The following is a 19,584-nucleotide window of genomic DNA, read 5'->3' as shown; positions in this document are numbered from 1 at the left end:
TTTCTTTTTAAATTTTTTTTTTGCATACCAAACTAAAAATATATATAAATAAATAAACATTCGACCCTTTTTTTCTGGTCCTTTTGGTGTCGAACAAAAGGCATTCGATCCTTTTGTTTTCGATCCTTTGGCTGGACCCCGGCTCCTGCCAAACATAACCTTCATTCTCTCTCTTAATGACAGTCTCAGGGTCCAAAACCCTCTTATGTTGGCTTTGTCCTTGTATTTCTATTAGCTCCATACATGCTTATGTTGGCTTTGGCTCATTGGTTGGCTTGGGTCCCAGACCCCTTTGTATTGGCCTTCCGGGACACTTGGTTTATTCTCCTGTCCAGTGTCTATTGATGCTGCATAGGTCAGTGTCCTAATATTTCTCTTTGGCTCCTTGACACATCTTTCATCAGCTCCCATTCATACCGGGTTTCCGATCCTCAAGTTGCCCTTGTTCGGTCCTCAGCCCCTCTCATGGACCCAGGCAGCACCCGTCCTTGTTTCAGGCTATCCTGCTGCTTGGCTTCCCGCTCGGGCTCCTCTCACTCTCTGGTCGACCTTCTGATCCTCCTCTCGGCTCCTGCTGTCGTCCATGCCCATGCCCCTGCTTCAGCGAGTCAGGCAGCGTGGATTCTCTCCAGGAGGCGTCCCAAGTCTTCCACCTGCTTGGTTTCTCTTCAGTTTCCTGTGGACTCCCAGATAGAAGTATTGGCAACTACCGGGTATTGAGTGGGGTGAAAGGAAGGAGGCTACGGAAGTGAAAGAGGGGAATACTGTGTTCTCCCAAAGGGATTGTCAATGGTCACATGGAGGGTTTCCCTCTCCGCAAGATCCACCCGCTGAGTACCACTCCCAGAGGAAGTATCGGGTCGCTGACTCACCCCCCTGGCCTAATTGGAATGGGCTTCCTCCTATGGAAGCAGTGACATTATCCTGGGATTTGTCACAATATATAGATGACTTAATGGATAGATATGTATGTGTGCGTGTATTGGTGAAGAAAAAACGTTTTTATTTTTTTAAATGAAGGTTAAACCAACATTAAGTTTACTTTGCAATGTACTGTTTATGCACTCTCATCCAGGCAGGGGAGAGGGCAGGAGCCCTGACCCCTCACCTGTAAACACTGAGGACCCACGAGAAGCGACCACACCAGATGAGGCCTACAATCAGCAGCTTCCACAAGGCAGGGTAAGACCCCTTTGCCTATCGTGCACCAGAACTAAAATCGAGGCATTTTATTTACTACTTCTGGCCCCGAACTTCAGAAGCCGTCCCTGCAATCGGAGAACAGCTGATTACTGAAAACAAAATGCCGGGCGCTGCACGGCTTCAAAACGAGGCTTGAATACGTTGCTTAGCAACGCCTCGTAGTCTCTCCCTTTTACAATCAACATCTGCCGGCAGGCGGAAAGCCGGCGACGAAGGCCAGACAAAGGCCATCCCTGTTTGCCCTGTTCGCCGTGGGAGCATCGGAGCATGCAATATTCTGGTCATTCATACCCCCGCCTTATAACCTGGAGGCGGCAGCCGAGCACTTTCTTCAAAGAGCCTATCTGCAACTGCACGCTACTTCGCACAGGCCCCCTGCAAAACTGCGCTCACGAGGTTATGTAAGTACATTACCTCTACCTCAACAATCCGTCATCAGTTTCGAGTGGTGACACAAACTCCTCACACTTTCGACACTTTCTTGTCTTTTTGCTGGTCTATCTATAGAGCCCAATACCTGCTTGGCTCATGAATACTTACTGTCCTCACTGTCTGTGCTATGCTCTATAGTCAATAGCAGACCAAATTTTGACTGTGTTGTGCCTTATGGTCAATAGCAGACCACATTTAGACTGTGTTGTGCCTTATGGTCAATAGCTGACCACATCTAGACTGTGTTGTGCCTTATGGTCAATAGCTGACCACATTTAGACTGTGTTGTGCCTTATGGTCAATAGCAGACCACATTTAGACTGTGTTGTGCCTTATGATCAATAGCAGACCACATTTAGACTGTGCTGTGCCTTACGGTCACTGCTTTAGTCACTGCAGCTGCCCAACCACTATATAACAATTGTACTCAGAACTAGTCCTCCGCACACACTGCTCACAGCTGCCCAACTCTCTCAAACCATACTGTGAAGCAACACAGATACACACAGACCACTAGAGTTATGTCATACCCTATGGTCGCTAACAGACCACCAGAACTGAGTTATGCCCTATGATCGCTAGCAGACCATCCGATGTATGCACTTTTACTCAATGTCAGGATCTGCCACATCTAGGTGCCCCTGCTGTATGCTCCAACCTCACAACCAGCTGCATCCAATCTAGAGACTATAGTGCACAGGCTGTACCTGACCGATTCTACCCGACTCTAACTAGCCACCATCTATCATAGCCCGACCTGCTCCCCACCAGCACCACTAGACTCCACCGCTATCCACAGACCATGACCTTCTGGCTTGCCCTAACCATGTTCCCTTTCTGCTTAACACAGGACAATGTACCTTGTAGCAACAATAGCTACATAGCCCACCAGGACGGCCTGGCCAAACTAGGGTGCCCCAGACACCACCCCATCCCCTGCCCCACTCCGTTCCTACCCTCCACACCCCCTTTCCCCTCCACTTACTACCACCCTCTCACCCCCAAATCCATCGTCATCCATGGCCTACCCACCAACAGCCACCACAGTCCCATTGCTAAGTCTAACCAAACCAAAATGACCTCCAAACCTCCCACCCGCTTTAAGCCACCCGGGCCAACCCCCCTCTCCCTTATTCCCAACATCACAACCCGCAACGACAGATTAGGCTCCAGGCTCCCCACCACAAATTCTAAACCTAACTCCAGACCTTACACCAAAACGAATACAAAGCACATTGCACCTAGCAAGCCCACTCCTCCCCCACTAAAAGGTGCCCTACTCAACGTCAGATCCCTGGCTGCCCACCCCACAGAAATTGCAGACATCATTCTTACCAATGACCTTGACTTCTTAGCCCTAACGGAAACTTGGCTTCATGAGGCGTCCGGACCCTATTTATCGCTAGCCATCCCAGACAAATACACTATCCTCAGAGCGGACAGAACAAACGCCAGAGGTGGAGGCGTAGCAATCATCTCCAAATCCGCCCTAGGCCTTAGACCAACCGACACAGTCGCATGCACATCCTGCGAGTTACTCACAACCAAACTACAAACCTCCCCCACAACCACGATAACCATCCACCTCATATATAGACCCCTAGGGCCCCCTGGGACCTTCGAAGAAGACATCACATCCCTCATCACCAAAACTTCCAAACCAACAGCACAAATCATGATCCTTGGAGATTTCAACCTCGGCTACCAAGACCCAAACGATGCACCTGCTGCATCCCTAGCCAATATCCTAACCGATCATGGTCTCACTCAACTCATTGTACTCCCTACCCACCGAAAAGGCAGAACCCTTGATTGGGTAGCAACCCACAAATGCAACACAACCTGCAAAGACCCCCAACCTCTGGCATGGACCGATCACCACATGATCCCCCTTGAGGTTAACACCAATCAGGTACTGCCCAATAAGCACCCCATGGCACCAGCATGCCCCACCAGGAACAAACGCAACATCACTGCTGAAGCCCTACTACCATTGGTCTTACCTACCCTCAATGCTCTCCCAGCTAACGCTGACTTAAACCTGCTGATTGACACCTTCAATGATTCCATGGCCAAAGCAATGGACACCGTTGCCCCCTTGAAAATACGCAAAGCCAAACCCAAAGCTCATCTGAACTCGTGGTACACCCCCGAGCTCAAACTACTTAGGAAAGAGAAAGCTAAGGCTCACCACACCTGGAAGACTAACCCCACTGCGGAAAACAAATCCAACCTCACTAACCTATCCTCACTTTACAAAAGCGAGATAATCCGGACAAAAAAAGATTCATACAACACCAGGATCACTCAGGCAGGATCCTCCACTAAAGAATTATTCAAAATTTTGAAGGAACTAGAAAACCCTATTTCGCCCCCGGAAACCTGCCTGAAAGACCAATCCTGGTGCACCAACATCCAGAACGCCCTTAACAATAAAATTTTAGGACTCCAAACTAAAATCGAAAACAAACGGCTACAACTCTTCAACAACAATGTCACCAACCTTAGCCTACCCACACCCAACAACACTAGCGCAGGCTTCTCGTTCAAAAAAGTCACCATCCCGGAAGTTCAAAAAATCATCACCTCCTTGAAACCCTCTAACTGTAAAGGAGACAGCTGCCTGGCTCAAATCATAAAAGATGCAGCCAGAGAGCTCTCCCCCTTCATCACCAAACTCATCAACCTATCCTTCACCAATAGCTCCATCCCCAGCAACCTAAAACAATCATGGGTTCTCCCTCTCCTGAAAAAACAATCCCTCGATCCGGCCACACCCACAAACTATAGGCCCATCACCACAGTCCCCTTCCTACTGAAAATCCTGGACAGTCGCCTACATCCAAATTCAGGAATACCTAGAATCCAACCAACTGCTAGGAATACGTCAATCTGGCTTCAGACCTCAACACGGAACTGAAACCGCCCTTGTTGATCTCAAAAGCCAGATTGATGAAATAAAAGACAAAGGCAATGCCGCAATCCTACTCCTCCTAGACCTCTCAGCGGCCTTTGACCTGGTCAGCCATGAGGTCCTCTGTAATCACCTTGCCACCGCAGCCCACTTCTCCTCCCCTGCCAACACATGGATACAATCCTTCCTGGCAAACAGAACCATACGAGTCTTCTCCACCACAGCTGCAGCAGACCCCATCCCCATCACATGCGGGGTCCCACAAGGTTCCTGTGTATCCCCCACTTTGTACAACATATTTACAAAGCCTCTATTTGACCAACTGGACCATCTGGGTGTCACCTACACAAACTACGCAGATGACACCCAGATACTCCTCACTATCTCTGGTAATTACCAAGAAGACTCCGCCCGGATCAACAAAATATTCTCCATCATTCAGGCATGGATGGCCTCCCATGGTCTCTGCCTGAATGATGAGAAGACAGAGCTCCTAATTATCGGTTCCCCCAACACTCTAACTAAACTTGACCCTAGCTATAATAACATCACCATCGATGGTCACTCCATTCCCATAGCCAAAAGCGTAAAAACCCTTGGCTTCTATCTAGATTCCAACACCAACCTTAGCAAACATACCAATATGACCGCCTCAGCTGCTGCCTATACCGGCAAGCTCATTAGGGCCAGCAGACCCTTCCTATCACCCAACAGCTGCCTCACCCTTGCCAGGGCCCTAATACAATCCAAACTGGATTACTGCAACAGCCTGTTCCTTGGCGCTAAATCCGTACTCAATAAATTGCAGGTAATACAAAATAACGCCTTGCGCGCAGCCCTCAACATTCCAAGACAAGAGCAGATCTCTGCCACTAGGAAAGCCTGCAAATGGCTCTCCATACGCCAAAATATTTATCTAAAAATCATCTGCCTCACGTACAAAGCCCTCAACCACCTAGCACCACCCTATCTAGCTAATAAACTCACCCTGAAACCTACCACCAGACTCACCAGATCCTCCAACACTCTTTGCCTACTAGTGCCCAGGTTCCACCTAAAAAGAGCTGGAGGGGCAAGCTTCACAGCGCTTGCTCCCCAACTCTGGAACTCCCTACCGCTTAACATCAAAACTGTCGAATCCTTCCAGATCTTTAGGAAGCAGGTCATCAGCTGGCTGCTAAACAAAGAACAACACCACTAACTCTAGACTCGCGCGATTACTGGCTTAGACACTGTACTTATTCTGAAAACTGTATATTGTACGTACTACACATGTTCTATTTATTGACCTCTGTACATATATGTATATATTATAAACCTGTACGAAGTATGCAACACACAGATACTTCTCAACTATGTAACCAAATTCTTAAGCGCCCTTCTACCTCTGGGTTTGGAGCGCCATACAAATAAAATAAACACACAAACAAAGCACAATTAAAAGCATATTAAACGTAAATCATGCTAACTTTAAATTGCACTTGTTTTTTGTTATACTGTGAAAAATATTTACTTTGGGTTACTGACAGTGATTTATTGGTTTTATATTGTAAGTTGTGCCTGATTTCCTTTTTGAATAAAGTTTTTAAATGTTTTGTATTTTTGTCATTTTATGTGATGTGTTTTGTAGTGTTTATTTTTAGATTATTGCTACAGATTGTTTTATTTTATATGTTTGTGTGTGTGTATGTGTATATATATATATATATATATATATATAATGTCATTACGTATATGCTTACTTTGTGTTTTTTGAAGTCTATACAGTTGTGTATTCATTTTTTTATTTTAACGTTTTAAACTTGAGGTTATTGATTTGTATGTGATATACTTTGTTACATGTGCATTCTTTTGAATGTACATTTATCCGTTTTATGTTCTTTAATTATAGTGGTAATTATTTAATTATGGCATTTACATTGTTTTCTTGTCATTTGATATGGTTGAGTTACGATTAACATGTTTGATTTATGTTTTAGGAGCCTTTGCATTTTGCATAAACAGTAAATTGTGTCAAACTCAATGTTGTTTCTGTTTGACTTTTAGTTTTTGTTGGTTTAACTTTAAAAAAAATTCTTCACTGATTTTCATTGATTTTTTTATGGTGCAAACCTAAAATGAATGACAGCAATGCTATCTACCTGAATACATTTTATTATTTCTGTGTGTATGATTGTTTTATTAGTTTTAAAGTATGCAAATGGACATGTAGCTATTTTTTCTAGATTTGTGATAAGCTTTTTAGGTATATTTGTGTGGGTGTGTGTGTGGTGTTTGTGTGCAATGTTGGGTATGTGTTAACGTGTGTGCTTTTAGTCTGATCTGGTTCACTATGGATTTGTTTGCTTGTACATTTGCGTAAAGTTTATTTTTGTGTATTCATGTTTTTGCACTGAATGTCTGCGTTTGTGCCTGAAGGTAGGTGTGGCAGTCCCATGTATAACTATGGCTGCAGCTATTATGTGTGAATGTGTGTGCATTAGTTGTGGAATGTGTTGTATGTTTTAGTCTACATGTAGTGCTGTAACAGTGTGGAAGGAGGAGACTGACACGCAAGTGGCATGGTTTTGGGAAAATATTTTTATTCTTTTAAGAAAGTATAGCGAAAAACCTATCTTTCCTTAACTCTAACAGAGCTTTCCATGCCTCAAAACACTAAGGAAAATGTCATAATGTCCATAAATAAAGATGCACCGTCCAGCGTCAAACTCCTACTTCTGTCCCTTACACTTGAAAAAACTAAGTGGTTTTACTGTCTTCTTGGTCCAGAAGAATTACTCCCTTCCTCTGGGCATGCACAGTTCTATATATTTGGTATTTCACTGAAGTAGGTTTATTCTCACAGTTTCATAAAGTAGGGGATTGTCTCTGAACGGAGGGGGGTGAGATGTGATGACAGAAGGCCCATTAGAAGGGTCGAGCAGTAATCGAGAATGGAGAACATGGTGGAGGTGATGAGAAGTTTCATAGCGTGGAAAGAAAGAAAAGGATGCATACAACAGATACTGTATAAGTGAAACCAACAGGTGCAAGCAGTGGAAGAAATATGAGAAGAAAGGGAGAGTGAGGAGGTAAAAAGTATGCCAAGATTGCAAGCAGAGAACGAGAAGGGGAGAAGTGAAGGAGGAAAGTGGAGGCCAGTGTAGGGAGAGGTTTGACAGAGAAAAGGAAGGAAAGCATAGAACTTTGGTATTAAAGGGGTTAGGACATAAGAAGCGAGAGGACATGCAGGATTGTACAGTGGAGAGACAGATTATAAAGTGAAGAGTGTCGGAGAAGGATGTAAAAGAGAAGAACTTTTGGGTGTCATCCGCATAGAAATTAGATGATGGATTGAAGTACTCAATAAGCAAAAAAAGTGGAATGGTGTAGATTGAGAAGAGCAATGGGCTTAGCATCAAGCCTCGTGAAACACCATAGAGGAGAGGTTTGGCTAGCCCAGGAAATGGAGTAAGAGCGATCAGAGAGATAGGAGCGGAACCAGTGAACAATGGGATCAGAACATCCACGGTAAGTGAGAGCAAAGAGAAACATGGGGTGATCAACCGTGTCAAATGCAGCCAAAAAGGTCCAGCAAAAGGAGTATAGATGAAGACTTATTATACCGAGATGAAGAAGGGAGTTAGTAACATGAATGAGAGCAGTTTCTGTGCAGTGACCAGGCCAGAAGCCTGATTGAGTCAGAGGCAGTAAGGAATGGAGATTGAGGAATGAAGAGAATGTATGGCCCTTTGTAAGACTTTAGAAAGAAAGGGAAGCAAAAAGATTGGTCGGATGTTGAATGGTCACAAAGGATCAGGTGATGTTTTTTTTGAGAATTGGAATGACACTAGCATGTTTCACTGATTTGTGAAAGATTGCAGTGGACATCGAGAGATTGATATGTACAGTCAAGTAAGGAATAAGAGAAGGATAGATCGAGAGAATGAGATGGGAGGGAAGCAGGTCAAAGGAAGAAGCTGTAGGGTGGTCACGGGCAAGAACAGAGGCTGCATCAGAGTTGGAAAGGGGGAGGGGGAAGTCGGGAAAGATGGGGATGAGATGGATAGTGATTGGGAAAGCGGAGAGAGAGCCGATGAAACGGATGCATGTAGAGAAGAGACTTTGTTGGAAGTAGTCAGCAAAATCAGAGGAAGAAAAGAAAAGAAGCGATAGAAGTGTCAGGAAGAGGGGGTGAGAGAGCAAACAGTTTATGACTTGAAAAAGGCAGTGGGAATGGTGAGAAAGACAGGATGTTAGTAAAGAAAAGTACTGTTTTATTTATTTTTTAAGCAGCGAGCAAAGAATAATCGTAGGCAGTGTGGCACGCCGATAGAGCAGCAAGGTCAGATGGGTTCTGTTTTTCCTTCTAGCAGCGTTCAGCATTTCGCACGGGAGTACGAAAAGATCAGTGAGGGGGAGAGCCAAGGCAGAGGATGTCTTCGGGATGGGACATGGGGGCTGAGAGGGTGAGCAGAGTCGAGGGTTGTAGAAAGAGAATTGCGAAGGCAAGCAGAGGCCTGATGTGAGAGAAGGTCGAAAGGAAATGTGTGCAAGGTTAGTGGAATATGTTCAATGTGTTGTGCATGCTTTGTGTATGGTGTGTGAGTGTTTAGAATCTGACTGGTGTATGGATGTATGGCTGTTAAGTGTCTGCCGTTTGAGTGTGTTAGTGTACGGCATATGGTGCATCAGTGTATGGTGTTTCATTGTCTGGCATGCGACATGCAAGTGTATGGTGCATGAATGTGTGGCACATTAGTGTTTGGCATGTGAGCTTTTGGTATAAACTCATATGAAATGCACATGTACGTGAAAGTGAGGACTGATTTTGATGTGAATTTTTATACATATAGGGTGAGCAGGAGCATTTCTGAGACCGCCTTCTTGATGAGGGTTTCCACAGAGGATCCCAGCACCTTTTTAAAACTGTCCACCATGGCCACTTCATCTATCTCATATGCTCCCTCCTCATCTTCTGACCAGTGATCAGCATGTGGGCAGTATTGGGCTGCCATAGAAATAATTGTTAGCATACCTTTTTCTTTTTCTTTTTTTTGTCAGTGGGCAATCAGACTAACCTTCTCTCAATCCCATTGCTGTTCTGAAAAATAATCATTTTTTTTTTAAACGGAAAGGACCGTAAATAATAGGCAAATCTTATCAGGAGCTGAAAAGACATTGAATCCTTGTGCTCATAAAATCCTTTGAATTCAAAGGAAATCCGTAGCGCGAGCGCCAGAGAGTGGAAAAAAGGACCGGGGAAGTGACAGCTCCCTCTGGTGGCTGCGGGCTGCAGCGCACCTAAGCAATGTTGTGCGCGGCCTCCCCTTTTCTCAGAAAATGTATGAACTTGTGGGGAGAGCCTGCGAAGGTGTGAACGGAACGCCAAATGAGGCAAACGTGAGAATAATGATCTGGAGAGGTTCCCTGTATGAAGGGAGGCTCCAGTGAGGAGAAAAAACGTTCTCCGACGCTGGCTGAGGAAACAGCTGGCGTCAGAGACAAAAAGAACAAACCAAGAAAGGAGACTATGGAACACGCGGCTGCCGCAATAAAGCTGAAAAGCAAAACAAAAGCATAACGTAACGGTCGAGTGCCTATGAGTACTTTACAGTTCAAAAGTGGCAATATTAAATATTTGAGCATATTATTAATTCAATTGAAGAAGAATGTAAATTAGTACTTATCTCTTGCTGTGAGCAGCAAAGAAAGAGGAGGTTAAACACTGTTGGTTACTATTTGGAGGGACTGTTTAATGCTTATTGGCGGATTGTTGTCACATGTGCTGTGACTTGTTATGGACTTGAGCCAAAGCCTCCTGGGAAATGGAATTCTTTTTCTTCAAGTGACTTTTATTATGGACTGGAGCTTTATTTCCTCACATGTTTAATGTTTAATATGTTTGCACCCTTGTTAATGTATATGCTATACCATCAGTTCGGTGCATAAAATACTTGCTGCTGAGCTTTTCTCTTTTAAGTCAATAAAAGAAAGAGGCGCTTAATGCTCGCCACCGTGTCTTTAATAGAATTAAGACTTTCTTAAGTTATTCTGTAAAATCTTTACTCCACGGCTTTGACTGAGGGCCCACTTTACTGCCTTGTTTGCATTGACTTGATACCATAGTGACTATTGGGAGGTAATGTTATGTGGTTTATTTCTTCACTACTTCGATAAAGAATAATAGAGTGGGATAGAGAGACTGGAAAAGGTGACAGTCATTTGAGAGTATACGAGCACCTGTGTTCTCAGTTTTGAGATGCTCTTTTGGAGACTTGTGTGAGGCTCTGATGGTGTGATGTTATAGTTATTTATTTTGCACACTGTATAAACTGGCTTGTCTAGAGGTGCTGGTTTCAGGTTTGCATTCAAAGGATGCCCCAGGATTATATGGAGAGCTTTCTGTAAAGCACCTCCGAAGATGAAAGAAAAGATGTTGGGAAGAATGCCAAATAAGTAACAATGGTCTCAAATAACTGTTTCAAGGGTTTTACAGAAATTGGAGACACTTTGAATAGACTGATAGCTAGTGATGTGTTGTTACCTTTGGCTTTTATTTTGTGTCCTATTGGAATGGCAGGATCAGATGCAGAACTTTCAATTTAATGCAGTAACACTTTTCTGTGGGCATGTTGATGAGGTGTTCAAGGACACAACTATACAAGAAACGGACACGTCTGAATCTATCACGGTTTTACAGGATGAGTAATGCTCTTGAGGAAGTGGCCAGTCAATCAAGACGAGGTGTTCAAACAATCATTCAGCAATGTGGTCCAAACTAGGGATCATCTTGGCACAAACATCTCTGCAGACCATAGGTGTTCATACAACAGGCAGTAAAGTCTCCCAGAAGATGTTGCCCTTTCAAAGACTTGAAAATTGCTTTTTGTTTTAAATATTTAGAAAGTAGCATCCCATGCATACTGTGTTCGTTTCGTGAAGACCTTGCTATCAATTACATGCCACAGATGGTCCATAAATCACCCAGCCTCTTTGAGATAGTCCAAGGGTTCTTACTGATATTTTGCGGTGTCTAGGACATCCCTCTGGCTAACCTTGCCTTTCATTTTAACAAGGCCGACGTATTGACCTTGTCACATACACTAATTCATAAGAGAAGAGAGTGGAGAATGAGCATATTTTCTAAAGGAAACGATGCATGCTTTGTGTCCAAAACGATACAGTAGTTTGTCCTCACTTAAGCGCTGAATGTGCAGCTGTAATGGGCAGTTAAGCACCACAGCCTTGATGCGAAATCTGATGTGGCAGAGCCATGAGTGAATGTGATTGGATGGTATAAAACCAGAAAGACCACAAGGCTACGCAGCCGCAATGCTATTCTTTGCTTGTGGTATAGTCGCACCCAGTGACATGTGACCCATCACACGAGGTGTCTGAGAACCAGAATAACGGTTGTTTGGGTGCTTGTCATTGGGCCACAGCACTTACATATGATGGAATTGTATTGTGTCACCAGAATTGTATAGGCATGGTGTTGCTAAACCATGCCCCTCAGGATTACAGAATGTCCTGTTAGGAAGCTTATTGTTAATGTAACTGACTAAAACAATCTAACTGCCTTCTGCGTGATTCTCATTGCGTGAAACCCTATAAAAACAGCGAGAAAGCGGTTTTAGGTAGTCACATTTTCAGGATGGGATACTCTGCTGGTTTTTCTTTTTCTGGTTCTCCTCAGTTGTACAGAAATTAATCCGGACTCTGTTGCTGCTGACACTGCAGTGACCTGATTGGATTATTTGGTGGGTTTCTGCATTTGTTAGACACTGGAGGAGTAGAAGTCTATTTGAAACAAAGGCTTTATTCAACATTGTTCTTCCTCGACACAAGGGATTGATACGATCTGAAACCATTGAGAAGATGTGTCTAGATTCTCTAGGAAGACAACTTGAGAACGAAGACACGTGCCTTTACATCCCCACACATCACAAGTAAAACAATAACTGATCCATAGTGGTGGTAAAGCACTTTTTTTCCTTTTGTTTTCAAATCTTTCTGTAAATTGAATAATATTTGCAGTCTTAAACAGCTGATGGCGAAATGGCGGATAGTAAGAGATGTTATATTTATGATTCAAATTTTGGTTGGAAATATGTTAGGGTTGCAATAGGAGCGGGTGGTTGCATTTGGACTGCTGAATGCACGAAATAGTTATAACAAAAGAAAAAAGTCCATTCACTCAGATCTAGCGCTCCAAAATGGTTTGGTAGTTTAATTTCTTTGGTTGACAGTGTTTCTACAAAATATTTTCATCATTGCTTTGCAATATCGTTCCCTCGACACATGTTTCCCCACAGTTTTTGTGGTTGCTCACAAGGGTAAAGTCTTCATGACAATTTCTGTAAGTTTACAGTACTTGCAAATGAAATGGAAAATGTAAAAAGGAAAGGAAAAGAGAGAGATGAGAGGCAGTTTCTCGGTTCATTGATATCACTTCTACTAATCTTGAGTTTGCATATTCTGAATCATACCACACAATTTACCAATGTTAATTGCTACGGTTGCGCACATTGTCAAGAGTTAAATGCTATGTGCTTTTTTGATCCTTGGATCCTTCTGCTTTGTACATTGTCAATCAAGTATAACGAATCAATTGTGCTACTTATCCACTTACTAAAAACAGCAACCATGAAATTCAAACAGATGTTAACTTTCTGTAAATTGTACACAACATGTAAACTCTTGCTAGACCTCGCCCCCATTGAAACATGTTTGGGTTTCCTTACGTCCTACAGGGGGAGATGAGAAGCTTCTGGACCCAGAACAAACACTGATGTTCATATTGCTGATCCATTTTGGTACTAACTTATACATTCTCAAAACAATGGAATTGAAGGGAAGCAAGTGATATTCTATTGGTTTTTTCATTCAAACCGTTCCACCCTCACATGATCTGCCCAGGATTTCAAAGGGGATGGGTGTTTTCCGCTTTTAGAGGACACTGAACATCCATTTTATGGGGCCCAATGTAGCAGGTGTAACTCCTTTGCACTTGAAGGTCTGCACATGTTGTCTTGATAGGTTACTGTATCACTGTTAGATTCTTTAGGTACCCTGTATACAATGTGTAAATCATTAGTAGGTTCCAGCTGCCCAAATTAACAAGCAGTTTGCATAGAACATTTATTTTCGACCTGGGTCTGATGTAGATTTGGTGATCTGATGCTGCCTGGCTGGCACCCACAAACCGTTCTGAAATAGAAATCCTTCAAAGGCCATCAAGGTTTTACAAGGGTAGGATTCAGGGTACAAAATAATCTAAAAATGTCAGAGCCCATTGGGTTATGTGGGTTTCTAGTTAAAATCACCAGGGAAGTGTGGTATGTTGTAGTGCAATTAAGTGATCTCTACATTCATAACATGGTGATGTGAATGGGTTTTAATTGTGATGTCATTTGTTCTGGAATGTCCATTTCAAGTTCCAGGAAAGTCAAATGGCACTGTGAGCTGGAGTCGGACACTTGTACCTGGTGGTACATATATGCAACTTCCATAAACCTATTTCATGACCAGTGCTTTTCGGAGGATGTGTATCACAAGTATGGGACGCATGTCCGAAGTAACTTACAGAGAGAGACATTTTTTTTACATCTCGCGGTTCAGCTCCTACCTGCAGCCTAAAAAAGCCTGGCTTGCTTAGATATGCCCCTTTATGGAAAAAAAACAAATACAGATTGCTAATCCATTCGTTTTTCAGGATGATACCAAACTATCACAGGCAAGTAATTGCTTTAATTTCTGCTATCTTAGATCTTGTTAATACTCTTTCTTGATGCATGGTGTTATGTTTCTGTTATTATACCACTTATGTGATTATTTGTTTTTTGTTGTTTATATCTTAATACCATCAGTGTGACTTTGCTAGAATATGGTGCCTGTGTAAACTGACTCCATTCCTTTCTCACATATATCCCAACTTTGTTGATTTGTATAACTATGTATTATTGTCTAAATGCGTATCCTGATTCCCTGGGCTCAGATTCAGAAAGCTGATTTTGTGATTGTTTGACTGTATGGTCTTCTTGCAGAATTCTAGACAATCCCAATAAGCTGGTAATGCAATGGGTCTAACAGACAGTGGATGTGTGTTCCAAGTAAAAAGAAAATAATGGACATTCCACATGTTTTCCATATTCAACAATAATAACAAATGGAACAGAGAGGCTGGTCACAAAGTCTTTTACCTTGCAACATTATCATTTTTGTGTTTTCAAGAATGCTACTTCAATTGAAAGAATTAAATGCATTCTGAAAGTGGGTTTAATTTGTTTTGGCAGAAAGGCCTTGCAGCACATGCCACCGTTGTCCTTGACACCAGGATCAACAGAGTTTCCAAGTTTCTTGTCACCAAATATTTTGGAGGAAGTCGATGGCTTCCTAGCCCGGATATCTAGGTATGTATGTAATATTTGTAAAGTAGGCGAAACGTACATAAACTCTCTTGGCCTTGTATAGTTTTGGAAACCGGGTACAATTTTAATTGTTTGTTTTTTCAAACATGTGAAGCAAAAGGAGAGTTATATGAAAGTATTGACCATTTCAGAACCATGCTCTTGCTATCTTACATGACATACTTGGGGTTATGAATTCTTCTTTTCCATGAAAAATATTCTTTGGGTGGGCATTGGGCCATTGAATTATTTAGCAGTTGGGTCGGATCACATCTCATGCCCCCCGTTGACCTCAGACTCTATATAAAACAAAAATACAAATATACATTTTTAACCATCTGGAGGTGAGATTTTACTTACTAGGCCAATCGACAAACCTATGTAATAATTAAGGCTTTTTGTTTTCCATTTTTACTTTTTTTGTTTTTTTTTTCCATTTTAACTTTTTTAATTTAATACATGGGTACAGATGTAAATTAATCATAGGTGATATCCACACTTTGAATTACTGCTGAGGCATATTTCCAGTCAGCAGCAATCACAGTAGCAGCCATATACAGTAAAAAAGGAGCTGTGACTGATACTTGACAGTGTAGCTTCGTGTGTACATGAGTTTTTGTTAAACAACTTTTTAAATTTTATTTAATGTGGAAAAACTACTAGTTACATGTTGTTATTTTATATTCAAAATAAAGATAAATGTGGATAAATAAGGTGAAGTTAACGAAAAATAAATATGGATAACTTGCGGATATCAACTGTACATTTTCAATATTATGTGCAACATTTCTCAGTCCGATAGCGCTAGTAAGTGGATTCTGTTGCTAAAACTAAGATGTGATGGCTGGATGGGTTACAATTCATCTTAAACCTCTGGCAAATGCTCTGGACAACCCTCCAGTCCATTGTTCTTCGCCTACCTGGCCCTTACAAAAAGGGGAAAGACCAAATGCAAATAAGGCTTGGCCCACCCCCAAAGCAGTAGTCCAGGCCAAACTGCTAGGTCACATCCCTTCTGCACAAGACCACAAGCATCCCCAGATTTGTTTCAGCCTGATTGGGCATCAGTGAGGAGTAGCTGTGTCAGGCATTTGTGGTGCTCTCTGTGCGGTCCTTATTCCTAGTATTGGTTGATCTGCGCAGTGATGTTGATGCAGCACATTGCATTGAACTGTGGCACTAATTGGCCAAAGTGGGCATTTCGGTGTTCTTGCTTTATGCTGATAGCAATTTGTTTCAACATTTGCATTGGTAAGTTATGGGCCAACAAGTTAATGTAATAGGCCATTGGCTCCAGATAAGGTTGTTCTGTCCCCTCTTTGTTCTGCCTATACATGAATATATTGCCAGTATCATATTATGGGAAACATGTAAAATGGATGCTCCTTTGTTCAGCAGTGAACAAGTAGGGATCTTGCTTTTGGATGACTATGCAGTTTTAGTAAGATCGGGGGATAGATATGTCGCAAATCCTTTGTCTTGTTTCCTGTATGTTGGGATAATGTCTGACTTTACAACCCAAGTTCAAAACTACCATTGCTGAACTTATACATACCACAGTGGCTACAATGATGGGCTGGGGTAGGGAGCATGAAGGGACATTAGCCCCAACATATTAAAGTATACCATCCCTACCACTTGATAGAAGATGTGTATTAAGGTGCATTTACGGATATGGGGTGGGGTGGTCAGTTATGAGGAATTGGATAGTTTTGATGACCTTGGAACAATTTAGGTAAGGAGTCAATGACAAGTTAATGCAGGGGCAAATCTCGTAAGCAGAAATGCAGTTGCTAAAGGTAGTAACTTCAGATGCACCAATAGCACATAGCGAATTTAGGAAGTTGTAGGTCTAGGAAAGTTAGGTTAACGCATTGTATTATTCAACAATGGTTAATGATTGATACTGTGGGATGAAGAAGTTAAGATAACAATAGCTTGGAATGGGATGTATATTTTTATGTATAGTTTGGTTCTGCTATGTTATATATTTTCAGGGTTCAGGTAGAATGTAATTTGTTACTATGGGCACAAAAATTGAAGTAAGATGTGAAGGATAACTATTTTGAAAATAAGGGGTGGGGGGACAGAGTTCTCTCTACAAGTACGGAGGGGAGTTACAAGTTGGTTGTAATTGACAAAACCAGGCGGTTATATGTTCTGTTATGTATATTGTTGTTTGTCTATTGGTTTGTACTAGACAGTCCCTTTTGAGATGGACTATGTAACTAATCCATGGCTCATAAACTATGTTGTGTATCAAACAGTGTGACAAAACTATAAATTGTAATTCGATTTGTTTGTGCATACACTACTGTTATATTGCTTGCTGTCACAATTTTTTACCTTCTGTTTTAGAATAAACTTTGTTTTAACTACATGTGTGCTTACACTAGTGTAGTCTAATCATGCTACATTTGCTTTTTGTTGTTGTGTGTCAACGATTATTATAGCGCTTTAAGGGTGAGGTAGCTTGGACTCCATTTTTTTCCTATATCTCTGTCCACACCCTCATGAGCCAGGCCCTGCGTAACCAAAAAAGAGGGTTCAAAGCCTATTTTTGTCGACGTTTCTATGTTTTTACATATTGTCGGTATTGAATAAGTCAAATTTGGCGCATTATAGCAGAAGTAACCTGAAAATAGTTTAATGGAGTATTAATGTTGCAAATTGTGCAAACGAAAGGAAAAGAGTATTAAATGGGTTAATTGAACTGGGGCAGATATTGCCCTATTGCAATAGACACATCTGCTGAAATCAGAGGCAGAGAAACAAACAGGGTTGAGAAGGTTTTTTTGCTTTGCATTTACATCCAGCTCAAGAGGAGTTTGTACTCTGATAAGGAAAAACTTGCTGATATCGGTGATGGATTGCAAAAGGGACAATGAAGGAAGAATAGGATGTATCGTATTGATGTTTTGTATTGTATATGCAATGTTTATGCCCCAAACGAGCGGGATGGCAAATTGTATGTTTCTCTTGCACAGTTTATTCAGAGTATAAGGCAAGCCAACTTTGTTGTGGATGGGGATTTTAATACCCTTGATCCAATGATGGATAAAAGTGTAAACTCTGCGAGTATGAAAAGTATGAGGAAGCGGAGGGCTATGAAAGATTTTATGAAAGAATGTAGTCTGCAAGATGTTTGGAGACTTCAGAACCCCCTGGACAGACAATGTACCTTCCATTCTGGTCATCATAAAATGTTCTCAAGAATATATATGGTACTGACATCCGGCTTGTGCACCCAGAATTACAGAGAAGGAGATATAAACACAATTTTAATTTCTGATCATGCCCTTGTTTCCCTTGAAATGTTATGAACATTCCCACTACCAAAGCCTGGAATTTGGAAAACGAATATCCCACTACTTGATGATATTAAGATTGTGAAAGAAGCAAGGTTTTTTGTGGGGAAGAACTGGACGAATGAATTAGCAGTGGAATGTGTATGGAAAGTTTTCAAATGCTACATGAGAGGCATGTTAATTGGTCTCACCAGTAAAAAGAAAAGAGACTGGGAACTGTGAAGAAATTAAGAGCAGAATGAAGAAATTGAGAGACACACAATGAATAATTATTCTTTGGAATTGTACTCCGCTCTTGAAATAAAAAAAGAAGTTGGAAAAATTAGTTACAGAAAAGGCTGATCTACTATTGTTTAAAACAAGAAGCAATTATTATGACAGAGGAGAAAAATCTGATCGTCTCCTTGTACACAGTCTCAAAGCAATGAAAAATCTATTAACACAATTGAAGGCTTAACGGGAGTTAACACTTGAGCCGACTCAAATCATCAAGGAATTCAGAGAATATTATACCAAATTATACACTTCAGAAGTACAGATGAACCCAGAGCTCATGAAAGTATATATAGAAAGCTGCAACCTAAAAAGAGTGAAGCCAGAGGAAAGATTGAATTTGGACAAGGATCTGAACATAGATAGGCTGCGTGCCACCTAAACTCAGGAAAGAGTCTGGGACCGGATGGTCCACCTGCACAATTATACACAATCATGCCGGATCAGGTATATGCCCTGATGTTAACCATGCTGCATTCCTCACAGAGAAAAGGCTTTCTTACACCAACCACTCGGCATGCCAGCATCTCATTATTTTTGAAACCAGGGAAACATCCGTGAATTTGAGTAGCTACATGCTGATAAGTCTCATTAATACAGATAAGAACCTCGCAAAGGCCATAGCAACGGGACTGGAAAAAATATTGCCGGCGATAATTGTCAAGAACAAGCTGGCTTTGTTAAAGGGAGACATGCATCCGAAAACATGCGCACACTCATCCTAACCCTGTGTGAAAGCAGGAAGTTAACAGAAGTGGCGGTACCGTCACTGATGCTGAAAAAGCGTTTGATAGCTTTGAATGGGAATACCTCAAGGCCACTTTAGTTGGTGTCAGATTGGGAGAAAATATACTCGGTTGGGTTAAACTTCTATACTCAAAACCCACGGCAAGTATAAATACAAACAGATTTACATCAGAAAGTTTTGAACTGGACAGAGGAACAAGACAGGGTTGTCCGCTTTCGCCACTGCTGTTTACCCTTGCAATGGAGCCATTGGCAGCAAAGATCAGAGCTCATCTGATGATTCAAGGTGTTCAATTTGGAGAAGCCTTGCAAAAAC

General features: G+C 42.0%; 1 protein-coding gene across 3 annotated transcripts in view; it reads left to right on the top strand.

Annotated features, from left to right (window-relative positions):
• The window catches only part of ZZEF1 (zinc finger ZZ-type and EF-hand domain containing 1), a 3,309,810-nt gene that overhangs the window by 295,949 nt on the left and 2,994,277 nt on the right, over positions 1-19,584 (top strand). For all 3 annotated transcript variants that reach the window (XM_069614719.1, XM_069614718.1, XM_069614717.1), the window contains exon 7: positions 14,827-14,943. In XM_069614719.1, coding sequence (XP_069470820.1) covers positions 14,827-14,943 — 117 coding nt within the window. The remainder of the gene's footprint in view (positions 1-14,826; positions 14,944-19,584) is intronic.

This window comes from Ambystoma mexicanum, chromosome 9 (assembly GCF_040938575.1).
Source record: "Ambystoma mexicanum isolate Mex_15411 chromosome 9, UKY_AmexF1_1, whole genome shotgun sequence".
NCBI classification, from domain to species: domain Eukaryota; kingdom Metazoa; phylum Chordata; class Amphibia; order Caudata; family Ambystomatidae; genus Ambystoma; species Ambystoma mexicanum.
The sequence above is the reverse complement of the archived record's forward strand: the minus strand, read 5'-3'. Positions and strand labels throughout refer to the sequence as shown.